The following is a 20429-nucleotide window of genomic DNA, read 5'->3' on the forward strand; positions in this document are numbered from 1 at the left end:
GTCTGGCATTAGCAGAGCTCCCTGAAGGCGGGAACCAGCCAGCCCCGTCCACTGATGCTTCCCCAGTGCCTCTGAGAGCTCACATGGCAGAGGCCAAAGAAATGCTCAAGGAAGCCAGGCATGGTGGCTCACTCCTGTAATCCCAGCACTTTGGGAGGCCAAAGTGGGCAGATCATGAGGTCAGGAGTTCGAGGCCAGCCTGACCAACATGGTGAAATCCCATCTCTACTAAAAATACAAAAATTAGCCGGGCGTGGTGGCGGGCGCCTGTAATCCTAGCTCCTTGGGAGGCTGAGGCAGGAGAATCACTTGAACCTGGGAGGTGGAGGTTGCAGTGAGCCGAGATCGCGCTGCTGCACTCCAGCCTGGGCGACAGAGACCCTGTTCCCCCCCCAAAAAAGGAGGAGGAAGAACTTTCGGGATGCTCCCCAGTCCAGGGGCATGAGAATCTCTGCAAGTCCATAGGATGGCTGGCCCCAGAGTCCCAGCTCCCACCACTTCAATGCCCAGGTGGCCAGCCCACACCGTGACCCCCTCTCCTCGCCAACAGCATTCCCACACACACCCCCGAGGAAAGGGGCTTTTACTTAGTGTGAGGGTCAGAGGTAGGAGAAGCCCCTACGGGGCCCTGGCAGACCCACAGGGTCTGGGGAACTTGGGCTGATGGACTGTGAGGTGTTTGCTTCGTCCTGACCCTGTGTGACTTCCACAGGCTCAAAATCCTGCCTAGGAGGGAAACAGCTGAAACACTTGGCCAAGAGCAGTGCTTTGGCTGGCGAGGAGTAACGGCACAATAACAGGAGGCTGGGGGGCTGGCGAGCCAGGGGAGCAGGGGGAGACCAGGATGACGGAGGAGACGGGGGCGGGACTCACAACTGGAAACAGACTCACCCACCGCCCTTTCCCTGCCCCAGCCCCGAAATGCAAAGGCACCTGTGGCAGATCCTGCAGCCACATGCGTGAATCCCGTCCCCTGAGGCCCCGCGGTTTTCATTTGTCGCCCCTGTGATGCCCAGGTGCATCCTGCCCGGGTGGGGGTGGTGGAGAGGGGCCACCCCCGGTGCCCACAATTGCCTCCCTCTTCAGAGAGGGTGGAAGGAGCCTGGAGCAGGCCTCTGCACAGACACCAGTGCAAAATACACGTGCTCACCTTGATTCCTGGAAAGGTGACTGCCGAGGAGGCGTAGGACCCAATCATCAAGGCAATAAACGTGGACCGAAGGTCGCCGAACATGTTGGGCAGCTGAGAGATAAGAAGCAGAGAAACCTCAGTGGGGAGGATGCACCAGGGAAGGGGAGGAGGAGGGGACAGAGAACTAGGCCCCATGAGGCCCCTTCTTCACCTGCGCCCCTTCCTGTGTGACTCACAGGGGCATTAGTTCAGGGGCAATGACCGCTCACTGAAGGTTTCTCCTTCCTGGACTGAGGCTGATGGGGCCAAGGAGGGAGGTAATGCAGAACACAAGCAGTTGTCTGACTTTCCGGCTGGCACCCCTCCCCATCTCTCTGCTCCTGGCAGAGCCCAGGAGCCTTCTTGTCTTTTCAGGGTAACACTGAGATGCCAGAGAACAAAGTTATGAGCCTCAGGCAGCCCTCAGAGGGAGAAAGCCTGTTAAAAATAAGAATCTATTTGGGGATAATAGCATCATTTTATAAATAAAAATATCAGCATCCCAGAAAGACCAGATGTCAGCAAAAACTGCTTTTGGTTTGGAGAGGGTAGGTTTTTGGAAGATGTCAATCAGAATTCTACAGTTCTCTTCGGTCTGAGGATGAAGCTGGCCCAGGATTCCTGCTTCTGAATTTCTTTTCTTTGTTTTGAGACGGGGTTTTGCTCTTGTCCCCCAGGCTGGAGCGCAGTAGTGTGAGCTCGGCTCGTTGCAACCTCCGCCTCCCTGGTTCAAGTGATTCTCCTGCCTCAGCCTCCCAAGTCGCGAGATTAGAGATGCCTGCCACCATGCCTGGCTAATTTTTGTATTTTTAGTAGAGACGGGGTTTCACCATGTTGGCCAGGCTGATCTCAAGTGATCCGCCCGCCTCGGCCTCCCAAAGTGCTGGGACTACAGGCGTGAGCCACCGCGCCCGGCCTCCTGCTTCTGAATTTCTCAGTACAAGCAGGGGATTATCTTCCCACAGGATGTTCGGCCCGAGCAGTTAGCATCCTAGAAGGTCAACGGGAAGCAAGGTCCGGGCTCTCTTCCCAACGAAGCCACCCTCGGCATCTCACATCAGCTCATTCTGGGTACAGGGCAAGAGGGGGCCCACCTGAACAGGACTTCAAGGCTAACTCTTGCTGATTCTACCGAAATCCAGGCCTAGGGCAAACTACATCCTCCCAAAGAGGCACAGGTTCTCTAACCTCAAGAGAGATCACACTGTGTGTAGCAAACCTTTCCTGTCCACACCCAGCGTCCCTGGCCTTGGGGGCTGCCCTCTGGATAGCCATGCCAACCTATTTCATTAAATTCAGGCTGCTTATGGGGACTTAATCTACGTCCCCTCCACCCTCCCCACCACTCCCCATTTGTCTTGAATCTTTTTCTTTCTTTCTTTCTTTCTTTTTTTTTTTGAGACGGAGTCTCGCTCTATCGGCCGGGCTGGAGTGCAGTGGCGCGATCTCGGCTCACTGCAAGCTCCGCCTCCCAGGTTCACGCCATTCTCCTGCCTCAGCCTACCGTGTAGCTGGGACTACAGGCGCCCGCCACCGCGCCCGGCTAATTTTTTTGTATTTTCAGTAGAGACGGGGTTTCACCGTGTTAGCCAGGATGGTCTCGATCTCCTGACTTCGTGATCCGCCCGCCTTGGCCTCCCAAAGTGCTAGGATTACAGGTGTGAGCCACCGCGCCCGACCTTTTTTTCTTTTTTTAAGAGACAGGATCTGCTGGACGCAGTGGCTCACGCCTGCAATCCCAGAGTGCTGCCTTTGACCTCAGAGTTTAAGACCAGCCTGGACAACATGGCGAAACCCTGCCTCTGTATCTTTTTAAAGTTAAAAAAAAGAGAGAGAGACAAGGGGGGGCAGATCACCTGAGGTCAGGAATTCGAGATCAGCCTGGCAAACATGGCGAAACCCCGTCTCTACTAAAAATACAAAAATTAGCCGGGTGTGGTGGCGGGCGCCTATAATCTCAGCTACTTGGGAGGCTGAGGCAGGAAAATGGCTTGAACCCGGGAGGCGGAGCTTGCAGTGAGCCGACACTGCGCCACTGCACTCCAGCCTGGGTGACAGAGCGAGACTCTGTGTCAAAAAAAAAAAAAGAGAGAGAGAGACAGGGTCTCATTCTGTTGCCCAGGTGGGAGTGCAGTAATGCAATCATAGCTCACTGCAGCCTCCAACTTGGCTCAAGTGATCTTCCCACCCCAGCTCCCAAGTCACTGGGACAACAGGCCCACGCCACCATGCCCCAGCTAGTGGTTTTTTTTTTGGAGGCAGGGTATTGCTCTGTCACCCACACTGGAATGCACTGACATGCAATCTTGGCTCACTGCAACCTCCACCTCCCAAGTTCAAGCGAGTCTCCTGCCTCAGCCTCCTGTGTAGGCTGGGACCACAGGTGCGCACCACCATGCCCGGCTAATTTTTGTATTGTTAGTAGAGACAGGGTTTCACCATGCTGCCAGGCTGGTCTTGAACTCCTGACCTCAAGCGATCCATCTATCTTGGCCTCCCAAAGTGCTGGGATTACAGGCATCAGCCATCACGCCCGGCCTTTAATTATTTTTGTAGAGATGGGGTCTCACTATATTGCCCAGGCTAGACTTGAACTCCTGACCTCAAGCTCTTCTCCCACCTTGGCCTCCCCAACTAAATAATTTTTGTTTTATTAAACCTGCCTGCCTGCAAGCAAATTAACTGTTACTGAGCGGAGGGAGTTTGAACTTGGCGACATACCTGTCTGCAGTCACTGCTGCCTGTTTTGCCCACTTTTAAAAATGAGTAAGGGATGTCAGCAAAATTTAAAACCTCTGTGCTTCAAAGGATGCCATCAAGAAGGTGAAAAGAGAGCTGGGCGCGGTGGCTCACACCTGTCATCCCCGCACTTTGGGAGGCCGAGGCAGGCAGATCATGAGGTCAGCAGTTCAACACCAGCCTGGCCAACATGGGGAAACCCTATCTCTACTAAAAATACAAAAAATTAGCCGGGTGTGGTGGTGGACGCCTGTAATCCCAGCTACTCGGGAGGCTGAGACAGGAGAATCCCTTGAACCGGGAGATGGAGGTTGCAGTGAGCTGACATTGATCCATTGCACTCTAGCCTGGGCAAGAGTGCGAGACTCCATCTCAAAAAAAAAAGAAAGTGAAAACAGGCTGGGAGTGGTGGCTCGTGCCTGTCATCCCAGCACTTTGGAAGGCCGGGGCAGCGGGATTACTTGAGGGCAGGAGTTCAAGAAAGTGAAAAGAATGCACAGAATGGGAGAAACTTCTTACAAATCACAGATCAAGAGCTTGCATCTAGAATATATAAACATAGTGCCCAACAGTTATTCAAAAAACAAAAAATAGAACATGTAAAGAACCCCTACATCTCAATAATAAAATGATAAATAACCAATTTTTTTTTTTAGATGGAGTCTCGCTCTGTCTCCCAGGCTGGAGTGCAGTGGTGCGATCTCGGCCCACTCCAACTTCTGTCTCCTGGGTTCATGCCATTCTCCCACCTCAGCCTCCCAAGCGGCACCTCCCATTGCAGGTATGTGCCACCACGCCCAGCTATTTTTTGAAATAACCAATTTTTTAAATGGGCAAAGGATCTGAATAGACATTTCTCCAAAGAAGATATACAAATGGCCAATAAGCATATGGAAAGATGCTCAACATCATTAATCATAGTGAAATTCAAATCAAAGCCACAATGAGATACCACTTGATACCCATTAGGACACCAAAAAGTCACAGTGAGGCCGGGCGCGGTGGCTCACGCCTGTCATCCCAGCACTTTGGGAGGCCGAGGTGGGCGGATCACGAGGTCAGGAGTTCCAGACCAGCCTAGGGAACATAGTGAGACCCCGTCTCTACCAAAAATACAAAAACTTAGCGAGGTATGGTGGAACATGCCTGTAATCCCAGCTACTCGGGAGGCTGAGGCAGGAGAACCACTTGAACCCAGGCGGGGGTTGCAGTGAGCCGAGATCGTGCCACTGCACTCCAGCCTGCGCAACAGAGCAAGACTACGTTTTAAAAAAAAGAGGCTGGGCACGGTGGCTCACACCTGTAATCCCAGCACTTTGGGAGGCCGAGGTGGGCAGATCACAAGATCAGGAGTTCAAGACCAGCCTGGCCAACATGGTGAAACCCCGTCCCTGCTAAAAAAATTCAAAAATTAGCCGGGCATGGTGACGTGCGCCTGTAATCCCAGCTACCTGGGAGGCTGAGGCAGGAGAATTGCTTGAACCCGGGTGGTGGAGGTTGCAGTGAGCCAAGATTGTGCCACTGCACTCCAGCCTGGGCGACAGAGCAAGACTCAAAAAAAAAAAAGAAATGAGGCCGGGCGAGGTGGCTCACGCCTGTAATCCCAGCACTTTGGGAGGCCAAGGTGGGCAGATCACCTGAGGTCAGGAGTTCGAGACCAGCCTGGCCAACATGGTGAAACCCCATCTCTACAAAAATGCAAAAATTAGCTGGGCATAATGGCGGGCACCTGTAATCCCAGCTACTCGGGAGGCTGAGACAGGAGAATCACTTGAACTTGGGAGGCGGAGCTTGCAGTGAGTCAAGATCTCGCCATTGCCCTCTACCCTGGGCGACAGAGTGAGACTCCATCTCAAAAAGAAAAAAAAAAGAAAAAAGAAAAAGAAAAGAAATCCCTTCCAACAGAAGACAAAAGAAATGTGATGTGCTCACACGTGCCCAGGCACGCCCAGGTGAGCAATCTTACTCTCTGGGTACCTGCCTCCCAGGTAGGCTGCAGTTCAAAGGACAAGCCTCGGTTCCCAAGCTCACATATTTGGGCTGCTCCATTACTGCACTGTAGCAAAGGCATCTCCGTGGCCACATCTACCCCAGTGAGAATGCAAATATTTGTTCTGCTTATGCGGAAGGAGGGAAGTGTTCCTGCCCGGCATGCCAGCACAGCCGGCGCAAAGAAAGAAAGAAAGAAAGGGGCCAGGCGCGGTGGCTCACGCCTGTAATCCCAACGCTTTGGGAGGCCGAGGCAGGTGGACCATGAGGTCAGGAGTTTGAGACCAGCTTGGCCAACACAGTGAAACCTTGTCTCTACTAGAAATACAAAAATTAGCTGGGCGTGGTGGTGGGTGCCTGTAGTCCCAGCTACTGGGGAAGAGGCTGAGGCAGAATTGCTTGAATCCAGGAGGCGGAGGTTGCAGTGAGCCGAGATCATGCCACTGCACTCCAGCCTGGGTGACAAAACGAGACTCTGTCTCAAAAAAAAAAGGGGGGGCCCAGAGAAGGCTTGGAACCCAACCAGAAGGGCAAATGGAAGCCCAGAGCCTGGCTCCCTTGGTGCAGGGTCAGGTGAGGCTGACATGTAGGTTGCTGCAGTCACCTTTGGGTAAAAAGAGTGTCTCAAACTTTTCAACAGAGCTAGAGAATGTTCCGGAAAAGCAGAGAGCTTGCTAGCTAGGCATTTTCCTTCTACCTTTTTAATCTCAAGCCTGCCTGCCTTAACCCTAACCTAGGCTACAGACCAACAGAGCCACAGGGCCCTGGGGTGACCATGTGGCCCTGCCTGGTCTTCTGGAGTCTTCTCCCCAGCACTAGATCCAGGATGGGGAAGAGCAGAACCTGGGGAAGAGGCCGACTCTCCATCTGTCCATGGATGAGGCCTTGCCCTCAGGCCTGGACAGGGCAGGGGCCTCCCAGCTGCTCCCTTTGATGCCCTGCCTCTTGCCGCCTGGAACATTCTTACCAGCACCAAGAAAATTCTTCCCAACATGTTATTCTGGTCAGCAGGGCCATTCCTTAGGGGAGTAGAGTGCCTCAGGGGAACCACACTAGGTAGCCTTCAAACCAACACCGACATCTTGTATTTTTAATTATGATCTTTTCCTTAGAACAGCAATGCCTGGGCTAGGCGCGGTGGCTCACGCCTGTAATCTCAACACTTTGGGAGGCTGAGGTGGGCGGATCACGAGATCGAGACCATCCTGGCCAACATGGTGAAACCCCATCTCTATTAAAAATACCAAAAATTAGCCAGGTGTGGTGGCGTGCACCTGTAGTCCCAGGTACTTGGGAGGCTGAAGCAGGAGGATTGCTTGAACCCAGGGGGCAGAGGTTGCAATGAGCCGAGATCATGCCACTGCACTCCAGCCTGGCGACAGAGTGAGACTCTGTCTCAAAAAAAGAAAAGAAAAGAAAAGCATATCCATTGCAAAATGTTTGGAGCAAAGTATAAAAAGAATAAGGTAAAAATCACCCTGAGGCCAGACGCAGTGGCTCACATCTATAATCCCAGCACTTTAGGAGGCTGAGGCAGGTGGATCACTTGAGGCCAGCAGTTCAAGACCAGCCTGGCCAACATGGTGAAACCCTGTCTCTACCAAAAATACAGAAAATTAGCTGGGCGTGGTAGCGGGCGCCTGTAGTCCCAGCTACTTGGGAGGCTGAAGCAGCAGAATCGCTTGAACCTGGGAGATAGAGGTTGCAGTGAGCCGAGACTGAGCCACTGCACTCCAGCCTGGGCAACACAGTTAGACTCCGTCTCAAAAAAACAAAAAACTTTTACTAATGACTTTCAACATCTTTCTACAACTTAAAAAATTATTTGGCCAGGCGCGGTGGCTCACGCCTGTAATCCCAGCACTTTGGGAAGCTGAGGCGGGTGGATCACGAGGTCAGGAGATCGAGACCATCCTGGCTAACACGGTGAAACCCCATCTCTACTAAAAATACAAAAAATTAGCTGGGTGTGGTCATGGGCGCCTGTAGTCCCAGCTACTCGGGAGGCTGAGACGGGAGAATGGCGTGAACCTGGGAGGCAGAGCTTGCAGTGAGCTGAGATTGTGCCACTGCACTCCAGCCTGGGGAACAGAGCGAGACTCCATCTCAAAAAAAAAAAAATCATGTATATTTGTCGTTTTTTTCTATGGGGATGTTAATCTTTCTTTTTTTTTTTTTTACAGTAAGCTATATATTAATTAATTGAATATACATATATATATATATATATTTTTTTTTGAGACGGAGTCTGGCTCTGTCGCCCAGGCTGGAGTGCAGTAGTGCTATCTCGGCTCACTGCAACCTCCACTTCCCAGGTCCAAGCGATTCTCCTGCCTCAGCCTCCCGAGTAGCCAGGGTTACAGGTGCCTGCCACGACGCCTGGCTAATTTTTGTATTTTTAGTAGAGACGGGGTTTAGCCATGTTGGCCAGGCTGGTCTCAAACTCTTGACCTCAAGTGATCCGCCTGCCTCAGCCTCCCAAAATGCTGGGATTACAGGTATGAGCCACCGCGCCCTTCCAATATTTCATTTAACATAATTTCAAAGTAGGTCTGTGCTCTAAGGTGAGCAAAAGAAGAGACATTCTAAATCTCATAAGAGATTTTTTTTTCTTTCCTCTTTTTTTTTTTTTTTTTTTTTTTGAGACACGGTCTCGCTCTGTCATCCAGGCTGGAGTGCAATGGTACGATTCTGGCTCACTGCAACCTCTGCCTCCCAGGTTCAAGTGATTCTCCTGCCTCAGCCTCCCGAGCAGCTGGGATGGATTATAGCCGCCTGCTATGACATCCAGCTCATTTTTGTATTTTTAGTAGAGACAGGGTTTCACCATGTTGGTCAGGCTGGTCTCAAACTCCTGACCTCAAGCGATCTGCCCACCTCAGCCTCCCAAAGTGTTGGGATGACAGGCGTGAACCATTGCGCCCAGACTTTTTTTTTTTTTCCACACTGTTCCTCTGAGTGAGGAATCAGGTTTCAGGACCCTCAATGTTGACAACTAACATTTTACCCTTGAGATTTCACCTAGAGATACCGAAAGAAAAGATAACATCTGTATACAAGAATCGCGTTGCATATTTGCTGCCTCCATAGGGTTGTTGTAGTAGCGACTGATTTTCCACCCCTCCCAGTTTGGTGGTGTTTGTTTGTTTGTTTGTTTGTTTTAAGTAAAATGTCAGAAATGCAAAAATGCTGCATTTATTTCTCTTAAGACATTGAAAATAGTGGAAGTTTGCAGATTTTTAATTCTTCGTAGGTCTGAGCTGGCACTAGACTGCTACCAAAGGGGTCTGTTCAACACGCTAATTCCAGGCTTGTGGACCATCAGCAAACTGCAATTAAACCTGTGGGCATGAATCTTCCAGAGTGGTAGAATCTCATTCCCATATGCCCGCCAAGGTTCCAGGTGTAGCTGGGAAAACCCAAATGTTCCCTGGATCCCGAGATGGCTAATAAGCACTCAGGCCTGCTACACCACCAGAGAGAGCCCCACAGCCAGAGAGGCACACGGCCTGCTTCACACAGCCGACAACCCCACCGGAAACAACCAGTGCTGGGAGCCAAGGCCAAACTGATGCAAAGGCGCTACTGAGCCAGAGCCCTTCTGCACCGAGACTACCCCTGGCATGTACCGCCCTCCCAAAGGTCCAAAGCGATGCAAAGGCGCTACTGAGCCAGAGTCCTGCACCGAGACTACCCCAGGCATGTACCGCCCTCCCAAAGGTCCAAAGCGATGCAAAGGCGCTACTGAGCCAGAGTCCTGCACTGAGACTACCCCAGGCATGTACCGCCCTCCCGAAGGGCCAAACCAATGCAAAAGTGCTACTGAGCCAGAGTCCTGCACTGAGACTACCCCAGATGTGCACCGCCCTCCCAAAGGGCCAAACCAATGCAAAGGCGCTACTGAGCCAGAGTCCTGCACTGAGACTACCCCAGATGTGCACCGCCCTCCCAAAGGGCCAAACCAATGCAAAGGCGCTACTGAGCCAGAGTCCTGCACTGAGACTACCCCAGGCGTGTACCGCCCTCCGGAAGGTCCAAACTGATGCAAAGGTGCTACTGAGCCAGAGTCCTTCTGCACCGAGACTACCCCAGGCATGCACTGCCCTCCCGAAGGTCCAAACCAATGCAAAGGTGCTACTGAGCCAGAGTCCTGCACTGAGACTACCCCAGGTGTGTACCGCCCTCCGGAAGGTCCAAACCGATGCAAAGCCACTATTGAGCCAGAGTCCTTCTGCACCACCCTCCCGAAGGTCCAAACTGATGCAAAGGTGCTACTGAGCCAGAGTCCTTCTGCACTGAGACTACCCCAGGCACGCACTGCCCTCCCGAAGGTCCAAACCAATGCAAAGGCGCTATTGAGCCAGAGTCCTGCACTGAGACTACCCCAGGTGTGCGCCGCCCTCCTGAAGGTGCGTGTGGGTCGACAAGGGCATACAAGCGGCAGGGGGCTGCATAGCAAGGTCTCCTTCAGCTTTGTTTTAATTCTTTTATTTTTATAGAGATAGGGCCTCACTCTATTGCCCAGGCTGGTCTTGAACTCCTGGATTCCAGCGATCCTTCCACCTTGGCTTCCCAAAGTGCGACGATTACAGGCATGAGCCACTGCACCCGGCCAATCTTTGTATATTGATTTTGTGAAGGCTCTTATGTATTAAAGACATTCACAGGCCGGGCACGGTGGCTCACACCTGTAATCCCAGCACTTTGAGAGGCCGAGGCGAGCGGATCACCTGAGGTCAGGGGTTTGAGACCAGCCTGGCCAACATGGTGAAACCTCGTCTTTACTAAAAATACAAAAATTAGCCGGACATGGTGGCAGGCACCTGTAATCCTAGCTACTTGGGAAGCTGAGGCAGAAAAATCGCTTGAACCCCAGAGGCAGAGGTTGCAATGAGCCGAGATCGTGCCACTGCACTCCAGCCTGGGCGACAGAGCGAGACTCTGTCTCAAAAATTAATAAAAATAAAATAAAATGAAGACATTCACAGTTCTATATACTATGAATAAGTTTCCCTAGTTTGTCATTTAACTTCTTAATTCATGGTGTTTTGTTTCTTCAGTTTTTTTTTGTTTTTTTTTTGAGATGGAGTTTCGCTCTTATTGCCCAGGCTGGAGTGCAATGGTGCGATCTCGGCTCACCGCAACCTCCACCTCCCGGGTTCACGCGATTCTCCTGCCTCAGCCTCCCAAGTAGCTGGGATTACAGGCGCCCGCCACCACGCCCGGCTAATGTTTGTAGTTTTAGTAGAGACAGGGTTTCACCATGTTGGCCAGGCTGGTCTCGAACTCCTGACCTCATGTGATCCACCCGCCTCAGCCTCCCAAAGTGCTGGGATTACAGGCGTGAGCCACTGCGCCCGGCCGAGGGTTTTAAAGATCATAAATAGGGTAGGTATTAACAATAGTTACTATTATGATATGTGTTATGACTTAATAACAAGGCAAATCTTCTGGTCAAGCTGCTCCTGGGCACAGCCAACGAGGGAAGTGTCCTCTGGCAGGAATCACAGCTCTGGGAGGAAGAAAAGGAAGCTGACTACAGGATAAAACACGAATTAGTATTCCCCTTTAAATAAATAATTAGTGTCCACAGAGACGGCCTTTCTTCTCCTGTCCTTGTTATTCTGTTGTGACCACACATTGACTGCTGTCAGGATGTTTATGATTTGGGTTTCACTGGTCAAGGTCATCCTTCATGTTCTCTTCAGAGAGGTTTCATTTGACACAAATGCTAGGTACTTCCTAAAAGCTGAAACACACTTTTGACCACCTATTTAAAAACTTTTATTGGTCAAAAAACACCATAAGGCCGGGCGCAGTGGCTCACACCTGTAATCCCAGCACTTTGGGAGGCCGAGGCAGGGGATCACCTGAGGTCAGGAGTTTGAGACCAGCCTGGCCAATACGGTGAAACCCCATCTCTACTAAAAATACAAAAAATTAGCCAGGCGTGGTGGCGTGCACCTGTAATCCCAGCTACTCGGCAGGCTGAGGCAGGAGAATCGCTTGAACCCAGGAGGCAGAGGTGGCAGTGAGTTGAGATCGCACCATTGCACTCCAGTCTGGGCAACAAGAGTGAAACTCTGCCTCAAAAAACAAAACAAAACAAAAACTTAAAGATTAGAAAAGTCAAGGGACTCCCCCAAGCTAGTAATGGTCAGACTGGGGATTCAAGCCAGGCCAAGCCTCTGTGTGTAGGCCCCAGGCCACGCTGCCTCTCTGGAGTCTCCTGTGGCCCCGGCCGATACACACTTCAGTTTGGATCCCACAGCTTTTACATGTGCCTTATTAAGATCCAATCTGCGCCCTTCAACTAGAGGTTTATTTTTCATTCATTTACTTATTTATTTTTTGAGACAGAGTCTCACTCTGTCACCAAGGCTACAGTGCAGTGGCACAGTCTCAGCTCACTTCAACCTCCACCTCCCTGGTTCAAGTGATTCTCCTGCCTCAGCCTCCCGAGTAGCTGGGATTACAGGCACCTGCCACGATGCCCAGCTAATTTTTTTTTGTATTTTGAGTAGAGACAGAGTTTCGCCATGTTGGCCAGGCTGGTCTCGAACTCCTGACTTCAGGTGATCCATCCGCCTCGGCCTCCCAAAGTGCTGGGATGACAGGCGTGAGCCACCGCGCCCGGTCATTGTTTTAAATTTGTTTTTGGAGATGAGGTCATGCTGTATTGCCCAGGCTGGAGCGCAGTGGCTATTCACAGGCATGATCCCTCTACTGATCAGCAGGACACTTTTGACCTGCTCTGTTTCTGACCTGGGCCGCTTCAGCCCTCCTTAGGCAACCTGGTGGTCCCTCACCCCCTGAAGGTCACCACACTGATGCTGAACTTAGTGTAGACATCTCATCAACACGGCACACTATTGTGCAGAACTCCTGGGCTCAACTCATCTGCCCACCTCAGCCTCCTGAGTAGCTGAGACTACAGGGGGATACCACAATGCCCACTCCCCAGCTAGAGATTTCTTACATTCCTTCTGAAGCTCCTTTGAGACCCATCTGCCCCCTGCCCTCACCTCCTGCTGTTGCCTTCGGGCTGACCTCCCCATGGTCCAGCGCCACAGCATCGGATGGGCTTGCATTTGCCTGTGGACTCCCGCAGGTCATCCTGACATCTGGGTCACTCCCCACATTCCCCCTTTCGCTCACTCCGTCCCCAGCTTCCCTGCCTCCACCGGTCTCAGCTGCGCATAATGGCTATTCAGAAGCCGCGGTGCCAGAGTGAGGGCTGAGTGCTGAGCAGAGCGCCCTAGCGCGGGCCTCGAGGGCTGGCGGAGGGGAAGGACCCCAGGAGGGGAAGGACCAGCTTTGCTGCCAAGCAGGAAGCCGGAGAGCTGTTTCCTGACTCACCACCACACTCACAGGTGGGAGTGCAAGCCCCTCTCCCAGCCCTCAGGTGCTTCCCACAGCCCCCTCACCGCCTCTGCCTCCGTGCGGGTCAACCTGTCCTGCCAGCCCGGGCTGTTCACTCACTGCCTCCACGCAGCCTCAGTCACACAGGGAAGCCCGTGACTCTCTCTCTTTCAGCCCCCTGGCTGCAGCATAAACAGGCCGGACCGTGTGACCTTCCCAGAGGGGAAAACAGCAGCTGCAGGGGGCCCCTCCCCTGGCATTCTGGCCATAGAGCATGGCCACCGGACAGGAGTCCCCGGAGGGCCAAGGCCCTGGGACAGTGCGGGCGGGGGAGCTTCTCTAAGATGCCGGACGTACGTGCCTTTTGGCCCAGGGCAGGCCATGGCATTGCTGGCAGGCAGAAACAAGGGGCAACCGTGGCACCCCCAGCCCTGACTTTCCACATCCACGGCCTCCCGAGTCCTCCCTGGCCTGCAGGAGGCTGGAGAGCTGGGTGGTGGGTGGGGGCTGGGGAGCTGGGAGGTGGGTGGGGGCTGGCATTCTGGCCCTCGGGTCCCCTCCAGAGGGAGCCTTGTCCTCAGGTGGCTGGAGTACACACCCAGAGTTCTGTACAACCTGCACAGGCCGGGATCCCGGAACCAGACTGCACAGGTAGACTCTGCCAGGCTGGGCTGTTTCCTACCCACAACAACCGGGCACCTCCAAGCACATGCTGCCCGGGAGAAGGTCCTTGTGGTCACCTTTCTGCTTCAGTGCTGAAGGGAGGGGAAGGGTGTGCTCCCCTCCCCCGGCCACCTCCTGTGCCTTCCCGGCCGGGTCCAGTCCTGCCAATACCGCTGCCCTTTCCGTCTGAACGTGGTCACATGCTGCAGCAAAGTCATGAGGCAGAACCCTCAGATGGCAAATTCTCCCCAAACCAATGGCAAGTAGCGGACTGCCTGAGCTTCCCCAAGGTACAGGACAGAGACAGAGGAAGGTGGGGAGGCACAGCAGGCACTGGGCACTGGCAAGTCCCGCTCACCAGGCACCTAGACCCTCCCGAGCTGGCCGGGGGCCACCGCGGGACCCTCTCCTGGACCCTCCAGAGCTGGCCGGGGGCCACCACGGGACCCTCTCCTGGACCCTCCAGAGCCGGCCGGGGGCCACCGCGGGACCCTCTCCTGGACCCTCCAGAGCTGGCCGGGGGCCACCGTGGGACCCTCTCCTGGCTGCAGACACAGGGTCTACTGAGCCACGGCACTAAACTCCTGTCCCCTCTCTGGGGGCATCTGCCATCCTGCCCTCCTCTCCAGGATCTGAAGAGGGATGTTTATCCTCTTCACTTCCCTCAGATCCCACCTCCCATGAAATCATGCCTTCCTCAGGTTTAAAGTCAGACTTGAAGGAATCAAAAGGGAAAATCCACAGAGAAATGTCTCATCGGGGAGCCTGGCAACATTTTGAAACCCGCTTTTCTGTGTGGCTTCTGCTGAGAAATCCCCGTCCCACCCACGGGGACAGGGGTCAGAGTAATGGAGTGGAAATGGCAGGTTCACAATTTTGGCTGCAGCTGCTCCCATCTCTAAGCAACCCAGGCTCCGGGTTGGAGGGTGGCGACCCCAAGATGCGGCCTCAGCCGCCGGCCGTGTTTGTGCTCCAGCCGATGAAGCGAGTGCAAAGGGCTGTACAAACGCGAGGCACTGAACAAACACTGAGCGTGCCGTCCAGATGTCCCGGGGGAGGCTGAGGCTCCACACCGTGGGGAATGCTCTGCCCCCATGGAGTGACCTGGCGTCTGCCCTCCAGGGATGCCACGCGATGGCCCAGGCCCTGTGCTGCAGGGCCCTGGGAGAGCCAGCACTGGCTACTGGGCAGCCTACCTGACGCGACAGCCACCCTTGCCCCTCGGAGCCTCCACTTGGGAAGGAAAAGCCACCATGGGTGCCGACCTCTTGGGCTCTGGAAGGATGGCTCGTGGCCATCTCCTTCTGGACTACAAGGAAAAGGCGTGTGCCCGCTTGGAGCCCCCTCTCCTACCAGTGGGGGTAACAGCTCGCAGCCCCTGGTCATCTGTAATTAGACCACAGCCCATGCAGCACAAAGGCCCCGGGACCCAGGAAGTCCCCGAATTAAGGCTTCCACGGCAACACCGTCCCCTAGAGTCCTGGGTTATCACAGAGCTATTATCCGCAGCCCCAACATGGTTGTTGAAGATTGGAGTTAGAAATTCCTAAAGGCGACCCTGGAGACTCCTTTGTCCCCCAAATTAGAACACGGGTGGGAGACACAAACAGAAAGTGCCATTGTGCCCTGAGCTTGGCATCTCCGGGAGCTGATCCCGACAGTTCTGCTTTCTGAAGGCCTGGGTTGTATCAGAATGAGATTCGGCTCTGCTCAGCAGAAGCCCCAGTCAGCCCAAGAGTGTTGCTAAACTGCTTCAGCCCTGTGCTCACTGACCTCATTTCCCTTTTGGGGTCTGTTCTCAAGGAGCAGGCACTGGAGCCCTCATCAGAGGCCTCAGGGGGCAGGGGAATGCCCATGGAACTCCCTCCACCCTGGGGGAAGGCGGAAAGAGATGACTTAGAAGGAGAGCTGGCCCATGCAACCAGAGGGTGTGGGTGTGAATGGTGGGTGTCAGCACATGCCCTCAGACGAGGAACAGTGACTTAGCAGCTTCCTGGGGCCTCTGGACCAAGGGTTGGCAAACTTTTTCCATAAAGGGCAAGATAGTAGACTTTTTTTTTTTTTTTTTTTTTTTGAGTCAGAGTCTCGCTCTGTCACCCATGCTGGAGTGCAGTGGCACAATCTCAGCTCACTGCAACCTCTGCCTCCCGGGTTCAAGCAATTCTCCTGCCTCAGCCTCCTGAGTCGCAGGGACTACAGGCGCCCACCACCACATCTGGCTAATTTTTGCATTTTTAGTAGAGACGGGGTTTCACCATGTTGGCCAGGCTGCTCTCAAACTCATGAGCTCAGGTGATCCACCCGCCTCAGCCTCCCAAAGTGCTGGGGTTACAGGCGTGAGCTAGTGTACCTGGCTAAGACAGTAGGCCTTTTGGGCTTTACAGGCCATATGGTCTCTGTCACGACTGCATGACTCTGATGCGATAGCACAAAAGCAGCCATAGACAGGAGCAAACAGGCACAGCTCTACCCCATGAAGTTTTGTTTACAAAAACAGGCAGTGGTCTGGATTTGGCCTGGCAATGGTGGTTTGCTGACTCCTGCTCTAGATCAAAAAATGAAAACCTTGAAGAACAAACCAGCAGCCTCCCTTAGACAGACCTCTGATAGCCAAACGCTTCAAATGGTGATCAGGTGACTCTCTTGCCTGGTCACTCTCTAGCCTGTGTAGCTTTTTGCCTCCAGTGGGAGAGCAAAGAGTGAATAGAAACGCTCCTGCCACAGTGGTTTGTGTGTGTGTTTTTTTTTTTTAAGACGGAGTCTCACTCTGCCACCCAGGCTGGAGTGCAGTGGTGCGATCTCAGCTCACTGCAACCTCCGCCTCCCGGGTTCAAGCATTTCTCCCGCCTCAGCCTCCCGAGTAGCTGGAATTACAGGAGCATGCCACCATCCCAGGCTAATTTTTGTATGTTTAGTACAGATGGGGTTTCATCATGTTGGCCAGGCTGGTCTTGAACTCCTGGCCTCAGGTGATCCACCCACCTGGGCCTCCCAAAGTGCTGGGATTACAGGCGTGAGCCACTGCACCCGGCCACCGCAGTGGTTTTTAGCCTTCACACAGACCTGCCAGAGGCCAGTGAAAGTAATGGACCCTCCCCTCCAGAAAGACACAGCTGAGCGGCACCTACACACGCTTTGTTGGCATGGAATTTCAAGGGTGTGCACGGCTCTCCTGAAGCTTACTCATGGACCATGTAGAGACCTGAAAACCCCAGGGTAAGATCTCCTGCTCACTCGGAAAGAACACTAGTTTCTTTGTATTTGAAAGAGCTCTTACGAGTCACTAAATACTAATAATAATAAAATCAAGAGCACTGTAGAAAAATAGACAAATGACACAAAGAAGCAATTCACAGAAGAAATGCAATTTACCAATAAAGAGGAGAAAAGATGCTCTGTCTCACTAATAATGAAATAAATTTTAAAAATGGCATGTCGTTTTTCATAGGATCAGAGTGGCTATGTTTTAAAGAGGAATGACATGGCACTGGAAGGGACATGGAGGAAAAGACACTCGTGTACGTGCTGGTGGGCCTGTGGTGGCAGGCAGGCTTTTTTTTGAGACAGAATTTCACTCGTCGCCCAGGCCGGAGTGCAGTGGCACGATCTCGACTCACTGCAACCTCCGCCTCCTGGGTTCAAGCGATTCTCCTGCCTCAGCCTCCTGAGTAGCTGGGATTACAGGCGCCCTCCACCAAGCCCGGCTAATTTTTGTATTTTTAGTAGAGACGGGGTTTCACCATACTGGTCAGGCTGGTCTCGAACTCCTGACCTCAGGTGATCTGCCTGCCTCAGCCTCCCAAAGTGCTGGGATTACAGGCGTGAGCCACTGCGCCCGGCCAGATGACCTTTTTAGAAGACTATTTAACAGTACATATTAAATTTTAAAACATGCTAATCCTGTGGCCCAGGGCTGCCAGGAACTTATTTTACAGAAATACATGCACAGGGATGTTCACTTCAGCAGCATTCATAAATTGGAAAAATTGGAAACCAAGCCAAAAGTCCATTAGTTGGAAACAGGTTGAATAAATGATGGTCCATCTATATTAAAGAATAATATACAGAACTGCTTAATAATAAGGCAGATCTCTAAGTACTGACAGGAAAGGATGTAAAAGATACATTAAGGGAAAAGGCAAGTTATCAGAGTTCTTTTTTTTTAAGAAAAAAAAACAATAACACTGGTACATGCAGATCTTTTAAATACTGAAGAAATATATTCCAAACTGATGAAGACAGGCTGATAGAATTTTTTTTTTTAAACAGAGTTTCACTCTCGTTGCCCAGGCTGGAGTGCAATGCCGCGGTCTCGGCTCACTGCAACCTCCGCCACCCAGGTTCAAGCGATTCTCCTGCCTCAGTCTCCCAAGTAGCTGGGATTACAGGCGTGCGCCACCATGCCCGAGTAATATTTTTGTATTTTTAGTAGAGATGGGGTTTCATTTCACCATGTTGGCCAGGCTGGTCTCGAACTCCTGACCTCAGGTGATGGGAACCTTCTCAGCCTCCCAAAGTGCTGAGATTACAGGTGTGAGCCACTGCGCCTGGCAGGCTCATAGAAGTTTAGTCTACAATTCATATTTCTGAAATGTTAAATTTTTACTTTTATTTTTGGGACAAAGTCTCGCTCTGTCACACAGGCTGGAATATAGTGGTGTCATTGTGGCATACTGTGGCCTGGAACTTCTGGGCTCAAGCCTTCCTCCCACCTCAGCCTCCCGAGGAGCTGGGACTACAAGCAACTGCCACTATGCCCTGGCTAATTAAAAAAAAAAAAATTGGAGAGACAAGGTGTCTCGCTATGTTGCCCAGACTGGTCTCAACCCTGGCCTCAAGTGATCCTCCCACCTTAGCCTCCCAAAGTGCTGGGATTCCAGGTGTGAGCAACTGCTCCCAATCTGAATTTTTAAAATAAAATCATTTTTGGGCCAGGTACGGTGGCTCACACCTGGAATCCCAGCACTTTGGGAGGTCAAGGTGGGAGGATCTGTTGAGCCCAGGAGTTTGAGACCAGCCTGGTCAACATAGTAAGACCCCATCTCTAAAAAATGAAAATAAAAAATGTAATGAAAAAAATTTTGTTTTATAATTATAAAACATAAAGACAAAGAATTCTTACTGGCCTATTAGCTCCAACTGCAGGGTTCCTTTTAAAGTCTTTCTTTTTTTCCTTTTTTTTTTTTTGAGGGGGAGTCTTGATCTTGTCACCCAGGCTGGAGTTCAGTGGCGCGATCTCGGTTCACTGCAAACTCCGCCTCCCGGCCTCAAGCGATTCTCCTGCCTCAGCCTCCCAAGTAGCTGGGATTCCAGGGACCCACCACCGTGCCCAGCTAATTTTTGTATATTTTAGTAGAGACGGGGTTTCACTATCTTGGGCCAGGATGGTCTCGAACTCCTGACCTCATGATCCACCACTGCCCTTAGCCTCCCGGAGTGCTGGGATTACAGGTGTGAGCCACCGCACCCGGCCTAAAGTCTTTCTTAACAGGGATTCGTGGTCGTTTTTCAGACAAAGCACCTCTCGGCATTTCGGGGTGTGAGGTCCTCAAGCTCAAGGACCATCTCGTTCCTTTATCTCCGAAATTCAGGCCTGCCGTGACAGAGGCGTCGGGTGACTAAAATAATGGAGGTGAGGCCAGGTTTTTAGTTTTCATTCTGATGAAAGAGCTGCTGGTTTTCGGCCGGGCGCCGTGGCTCACGCCTGTCATCCCAGCACTTTGGGAGGCTGAGGCGGGCAGATTGCCTGAGATCAGGGGTTTGAGACCAGCCTGGCCAACATGGTGAAACCCCGTCTCTACTAAAAATACAAAACTTAGCCAGGCGTGATGGTGCACGCCTATAGTCCCAACTACTCGGGAGGCTGAGGTAGGAGAATTGCCTGAATCCGGGAGGCGGAGGTTGCAGTGAGCCAAGATTGCGTCACTGCACTCCAGCCTGGGCAACCGAGCAGACTCAAAAAAAAAAAAAAAGAAAAAGAAAAAAAGAAGAGGTCCAGAAGCCCCCAGAGCTCCCTCAAAGCTAAACAAGAACCCTTCAATGGCACGACAAGGGAAATCAGAAACCAGAGTGTACCACAAATAGTAATGGTAGGTACTGTGTCTTAGAAACTTTTTCACCGGTGAACTGATGCAGGCGAGGTTTCCTTGATGGACAGAAGCCTCTCTGAAGAAGCTATTATTCTCACTTCTTTCCCAATGGCCAGCTCGGAATGGCACGATTGCCCAACTGGGCGAGCCCACAGAGAATTCCATTCTTCCCTCTGGGAGAGACTTTTTGGTTCCTCTTTTGACTTTCTTTTTTGTTGTTGTTTTTGAGACAGAGTCTGACTCTGTCGCTCAGGCTGGAGTGCAGTGGCTCGATCTTGGCTCACGGCAACCTCCGCCTCCCAGGTTCCAGCAATTCTCCCGCCTCAGCCTCCGAGTAGCTGGGATTACAGGCATGCACCACCCGCCCGGCTAATTTTTGTATTTTTTAGTAGAGACGGGGTTTCACCATGTTGGCC

General features: G+C 52.4%; 1 protein-coding gene across 11 annotated transcripts in view; it reads right to left on the minus strand.

Moving 5' to 3' along the window:
• SLC43A2 (solute carrier family 43 member 2) overlaps nucleotides 1-20429 on the minus strand; it is a 56586-nt gene that overhangs the window by 18223 nt on the left and 17934 nt on the right. For all 11 annotated transcript variants that reach the window (XM_063798163.1, XM_063798162.1, XM_016931135.3 and 8 more), the window contains one exon: nucleotides 1151-1243. In XM_063798163.1, the coding sequence (XP_063654233.1) occupies nucleotides 1151-1243 (93 nt within the window). The remainder of the gene's footprint in view (nucleotides 1-1150; nucleotides 1244-20429) is intronic.

The sequence above is a fragment of the Pan troglodytes genome, chromosome 19 (assembly GCF_028858775.2).
Source record: "Pan troglodytes isolate AG18354 chromosome 19, NHGRI_mPanTro3-v2.0_pri, whole genome shotgun sequence".
Taxonomy (NCBI): domain Eukaryota; kingdom Metazoa; phylum Chordata; class Mammalia; order Primates; family Hominidae; genus Pan; species Pan troglodytes.